This window comes from Aethalodelphis obliquidens, unplaced genomic scaffold (genome assembly GCF_003676395.1).
Source record: "Aethalodelphis obliquidens isolate GAN/ISIS:26980383/991018 unplaced genomic scaffold, ASM367639v1 scaffold126, whole genome shotgun sequence".
NCBI classification, from domain to species: domain Eukaryota; kingdom Metazoa; phylum Chordata; class Mammalia; order Artiodactyla; family Delphinidae; genus Aethalodelphis; species Aethalodelphis obliquidens.
This window is the reverse complement of record NW_020838070.1, coordinates 1,007,785-1,013,602: the sequence shown is the minus strand read 5'-3', so window position 1 is coordinate 1,013,602 and position 5,818 is coordinate 1,007,785. Positions and strand designations below refer to the sequence as shown.

The window sequence follows — 5,818 nt, the reverse complement described above, 5'->3', positions numbered from 1 at the left end:
CGCCCACCCCACTGCCCCTCCTGTCCCATGCAAGGGATCCTCCTGGAGTTCTGGGGAACCGGCTGTTAGAAAGTGGGGTGCCCAGGGATGGGGTGTCTCACAGAGCCCCTTAGCAGCTTCATCCACAAATTTACACTGGAGACAGGGCTATGGGTCAGAGAGCCATCATGAGGTGGGAGAGGAGTGAAATTCATCTCTGGTGAAATGTCTAGAAGGCAGGCCTTGCAGGTGTGTGTGTTGGTGGGAGGATGTAATAATAAGTTAGTTTGCTGAGTGTTTACAACGTGCCAAGCATCTCGCTGACATAAGATTTAATTCTTACTTCCTGGTGATGTGGCAATGACAATTACTTCCATTTTTCAGATTAAGAAAACTGACTTTCAGGAGTTTGCCCAAGGTCACAAAGTGGCAGGATCTGGATTTAAACTCAGGCCTGCGTGGCCTGAAAGCTACAGGGTTCGTGGAAAATATGGAAGCTGTGCCTTGAAGAGTGGGCATTCGGGCCATTCTGGAGGGTCATTCTAGGTCAGGGCCCAAGAGTGAGGACACGGGGCTGCATTGCCCGCGATGGTCTGGCTGGGTCTGAGATGGAGGGGGCGGAGAGGACAGGGAGGCAGGGTGGGTTAAGGGGAGCACTGCCAGCAGGGAGAGTGCACAGGAGGGCCCTGGGGCTGGCGGAGGAAACAGGAGAGACGTATGACGAAGTGGGCAGGGGATCCAGGCTCGGACCAGAGTCCCTCTGTGGTGGCAGCAGGACAGGAGGGACGCAGGGATTCCTAGGAGGTTATGGTATTTTATTATCGGAGGAAGGACCCTTGAAATCATCTCAAACAAGCCCCCTCACTTAAAGATCAAGGTCAAGCAGCACCTACCTGTCCTGGCTCGGACCTCAGACGTCCTGGGTTCCTCTCAACTTATATCCTGGAGGCCAGAACAGAGACATGGCTGTGGAGAGATGTTACCTTGGGGCTTGACCTGGCAGAGATGTGATGTCCAAGGTCACATGAAATTGTTGAAATGGGAGGGGAATTCCATACAGTTGGATGTGAGGTCCTGGGCAGATGGTGATGAGGGTATTAGGACCTGGTGCATCGGTTTTGGAGTGAGTAGCATGTGAGGCTATCAGAGGTCTCAGAAAGGGGCGGGGGAGCTCCCCACCCAGAGTGGCAGAGTCATGGGAAAGGCAGTGGGGGACAAGGCATGCCCATGTGTCACAAAAGGAAAGGGATGCACCCATCAGGGAGCTCAGAAGGAAGCTACTGTCTGGGCCCCAGGGAAGGGGAGAGGGCCTGGAGCAGAACGCTCATTAGGGCAAAGGAGTTTCTCTGGGAGTGGGTGGCGAGCATGCCCTCGGCAGGCGACCACTCAGTGGGCAGCAGGGCCAGTGAGTGACCTGAGCAGACTGGACAGGCACAGCCCCAACTCCCTGCAGCCCTCAGGAGGGCGGTGGCACCCACACATGCTCTCCCACTTGCAGGAGGCAGCCGTCCTTTTTACCAGTTGTTCTGTCTGTATCTGCTGGGCTGTCAGACTGCTCAGGTCCCTGGAGGGGAGATCAAGGCCCGACACACATACTCCAGCCCCCCTATCTTTGCTATTTGTTATTAACAAATTTATTTTACATCTCCTGAACCAAGATTAATTGTGAAATTTAACAGGATGGCATAAAAAGGACAAACACGACCTCTGTGAGGGTTGCACACATAGTTGCTCTATTTCCAAACTAACAACTCAGGTCCTCACCTGCAGGTAGGCTCCCCTTTCTTCCTCCAAAATGAGATACAGAATAGCACCAGCGTTCTGGTAGCCCCACATTTAAAGAGAGAAACACAGAGGCAGAGAAGGGTGAGAAGAACCACAGTACAAAATGTAAAAAAAAAAAAAAAAAAAGTGGCCAAAGAATCGATAGCAAACTCATCTCTGTCTCCAGATTAATGGCTTGGCTGAAAGAAATGGGGGGAGGTCCTGGGGGAAGGAGAGAGGGAGGAGGGTGATTGCAGAAGTTGGCAGGTGAGCCACTGACACTGGAACTGAACTCTGGGTGGGCAGCCAGAGCTGAGCGGCAGGGAAGAGCTGACGGGGGTCCCCAGAGGGGGCTCTGGCTACATCCTGGGCTCAGGGGAGAGGTCAGTGCCGGGCCCCCACTAAGTGCAGCAGGGAGGAGCTCTGGAAGTGCACAGCCGAGCCCCTCCTCTGCTTCATATGTTCCTGAGGATCTGTGTGCACCAGCGTGGGGGGCTGGGGGAGGGGACAACACATCTCAGAAAGCAGGAGAGCCACATGCTTGTGGGAAAGGAGGCTGGGGGGTGGTGGTTGTGAACACCGACAACTAACCCTCTTGGCTCTGCAGAGCAAGTACCTGCAGAGGGACGGTAAGCCAGGCCACGGCGCCTGCTGCTCTAGCTTCTCTGTGGGCTCTCCCTATGCCAACCTTGCCCTGCCTCCTGGCCTGGGCAGCTGGCCGTGGCTGCACAGGCCGTGGCTGGAGGAGGGGAGAGGGCAGCCCCCAGCCCAGACCCTCTTGGTCCCACCTGAAGACCTGGCGGGTGGGAGGACTGGCCCCGTCAACCCCACAGAGCTTGGCCATGACCACAGCTGTTCACGTGGACTTCAAGGGCCAGGCCCCTGGCGCAGCTCCTCCCCGTGTGCCCGGTCAGCCCGGGCTGGGTGTGCAGCACTCGGCAGAGGTGGAACTTGCCCTGAGTCGGGAGCTGTCTGGCCCCAGAGCTGCGTGCCTGGGGGACTCACAGGAGTAGTTCTCTGTTGGCACTGGGCTGGGGTTGGGACTGGGAGACAGGGAGAGGCTGGGGGGTCCAGGACCATCGGGAGCGGCTGGCCCCCCGGCTGGCTGGAAGGGGCGGGGGCAGAGAGGTAGCCTGGCTCTCTGCAGGTCCTCCTGGGGTCTGTGTGCCCGCAGCTGAGTGCAGGTGGGCTGGCAGCTGGCCTGGAGCTGCGGGGCCGCTGGGGAGCTGCTCAGCCTGCTGGGAGACAGGGCCAGAGGCTGCGCACTCAGAATCCTTAGATCCTGGGGGCCATCCTCCCCCAGGCCAGGGGGCCTGTGTGGCCCAGAACTCTGCTGGCCTGTCTGTGGGCTGCCCAGGAAAGGGGCCCGGGAGGGACAGGCAGGTCTGCTGGTGGCACACGGGCTGGAGGGAGGCCAGAGGCCTGGGCTCATGGCTTGGAAGGGGAAGGGAGGGAAGATGCTTGCCACTGGTTGTCCTGGTGCCACAGGGGCTGGGGGCTCTCGGGACGAAGAATGAGGCCTGTGGCCAGGACACCCCTGGCCTCTTCTCGGCATTGCCACTGGGGAACTGAACCTTCCGCTTGTGGCCAACAAGTGCCAGGTCTGGGCCGGAGGAGAGTTCAGCAAATCCAGAGCTGGTCAGCAGGCACTGGTAAGCAGGGCTCCTGGACACTGGTGTCTCTCGGGGGTCCACAGAGACATCAGCCGACCCTCCCGGCTCCTGGTGGCTTGCTATTGGTCCAGGTATCTTGCCAGCCTCCACAGGTTCAGCTGGTGCTTTCATGCCGCCCACTGTCCCATCTTGCTCTGAGGCACCTGGGGCCTGGTGATCGTCTTCTTTCCTCCGCCTGGGAGATGCTGCCCTGAGATAGGACGGCTGGCTGGGAGGCGGAGTCTCAGGACACAGAGGGTCACAATCGGAAGCCAAGGAGCCTGGCTGCCTGTGGGGATAAAAGCACCCAGCGGGCCATAGCGTTCAACTCCAGAGCAGGTGGCAAGCTGGGGTCCTCCCGGGCTGAGGCTGGGGCCGAGGGCAGAGCGGGGGCCTTCTGTGTTCTGGTTGTGCTGAAGACAGCTGGCCATTCTGGGTCCCTGTGAGAGGCCCGTTCTTGGCTCTGCGGCCCGTGCTCGGGGCTGGCCAGGGGAACAGGTTAGAGGCTGCTTCATTTATTAACTTCACACAGGAGGCTGTGCCCTTTGGTGGCTAGAGAAAGCAGCACAGGTCCTGGCTGTCCAACCTGAGCCCAGGGAGGCTGCCCGGGGTGGAGACTTGGGGTGGGAGGTGAAGCCACAGCTCCTTGGTGGGCAGCAGGGGGAAGCTGGGGCTCAGAGGGCCCTGGGATTCTGCTGAATCCCCTGCAATCCTTTCTGGGGGTAAACATCTAGAGAAGCAGCAAGATCCTCCTCTTCACCCACCTGGGAAGGACCCAGGAATCCCCCTCCCCACTTCTAGAAGGCCAGAAAGGCCCATGACCAGGCACATGGCGGGAAACAGCAGCTGAACTGCTCCTCCTGTGCCCCCAACTGTGGCGATGCCCGGGCGTTGAAAAGGGAGCCACACTCTGATCAGGGCCCATCCTGATCTGATCAGCTGAAGCCACAAATGGAGGTCTTCCCCCACCCCAACCCCCCCGAAACCAACAGGACAGGAGATGGCGGGAAAGAAAGGGAAGGGACGCCATAGCCTGGTCCCTGCTGCCGCCAACCTGAGGGTCCTTCCCACCTCAGGGTGGTCGTGCCCGCCACCCGCAGCAGGGCGGCACGGTGGCGCTCACCCGGGGAGGCTGGCCTGGAAGGGGATGTCCGCAAAGCTGTGGCCCAGCTGGGCGATGATCCGATCCACTTCGGCGTACGGGCGGGCTTCCAGGGCAAAGCCCCGGTGCTGGGGGCTCTGAAGATGCTGCCCAGGGTGAGAGGAGGCAGGGGCATTAGACCAGACCAGGGCGGGAGACAAGTGGAGCAGGCGGGAGAGACCGGGCGGGGCAGGCGGCCTCAGGACAGGCTGGGAGCTGCTGTGTGTGGTGGGGAAGGAGCTCACCCCGCGCAGCTCCTCGAAGGCCTCTTGGCAGCACTCGCAGTACCCCTTCTTCCTTCTGGGCACCGTGCAGGCAGCCGATCGCCGGCTTGGCTCCTGGTCCCTGGCTTCTCTGGCGAGGGGACAGGGTGGGGGAAAGCAGTCACTGCTGGGGCCCTCAGAGCAGGAACTGCTGCTCCGGGGCCTGGAGCCCAGACCAGGGCAGGGATGGACCAAAATGGCCAGAGCCGGGCAGGCACAGGCTGGCCTGCCTACACTTGGCCTCAGGAGAGGCAGCAAGGAAGGCGAGGCCTCCCTGTGAGTACCCTTTCTTAGCTCTGTCCTGTCCCTGCCCACATATCTCAAACCACAGGTGAGGACGGCTGATGAGTGGCAGCAAGAATCCCTGAGGACATTCCAGCTCTGCGCACGCACCCAAACCCATGTTCCTTTGACCCGCACAGCTGCACCTTCACTGAGGACTTTCACATCTTTCTTGAACCTGACCTCTCCTCTGAATTTCAGTCCTGTATTTTTTTTTTAATTGAAGTATAGTTCATTTGCAATGTTGTGTTAGTTTCTGCTATGTAGCAAAGTGATTCAGTTTATATATATATGTGTGTGTATTTTTTCTTTATCATACCCTTTTCCATTATGGTTTATTATAGGATAGTGAATATAGTTGCCTGTGCTATACAGTAGGACCTTCTTGTTTATCTATTTTATATACAGTAGTTTGTATCTGTTAATCCCAAACTCCTAAATTATCCCTCCTCCACCCCCTTTCCCCTTTGGTAACCATAAGTCTGTTTTGTATGTCTGTGAGTCTGTTTCTATTTTGTAAATAAATTCATTTGTATTATTTTTTAGACTCAACATATAAGTGCTGTCATATGGCATTTGTCTTTCTCTACCTGATTTACTTCACTTGTATGATAATCTCTAGGTCCACCTATGTTGCTGCCAAGGGCATTATTTCAGTGTCTTTTATGGCTGAGCAGTATTCCGGTGTGTGTGTGTGTGTGTGTGTGTGTGTGTGTGTGTGTACTATTCCGGTGTGT

At 57.6% G+C, this 5,818-nt stretch overlaps 1 protein-coding gene across 6 annotated transcripts in view; it reads right to left on the bottom strand.

Moving 5' to 3' along the window:
* Positions 1-1,590: 1,590 nt before the first annotated feature.
* DBF4B (DBF4B-CDC7 kinase regulatory subunit) overlaps positions 1,591-5,818 on the bottom strand; it is a 42,293-nt gene continuing 38,065 nt past the window's right edge. For all 6 annotated transcript variants that reach the window (XM_027099005.1, XM_027099004.1, XM_027099006.1 and 3 more), the window contains 3 exons: positions 4,782-4,890; positions 4,519-4,643; positions 1,591-3,684 (listed from right to left, as the gene is read on the bottom strand). In XM_027099005.1, the coding sequence (XP_026954806.1) occupies positions 2,745-3,684; positions 4,519-4,643; positions 4,782-4,890 (1,174 nt within the window). In that variant the 3' untranslated portion in view covers positions 1,591-2,744. The remainder of the gene's footprint in view (positions 3,685-4,518; positions 4,644-4,781; positions 4,891-5,818) is intronic.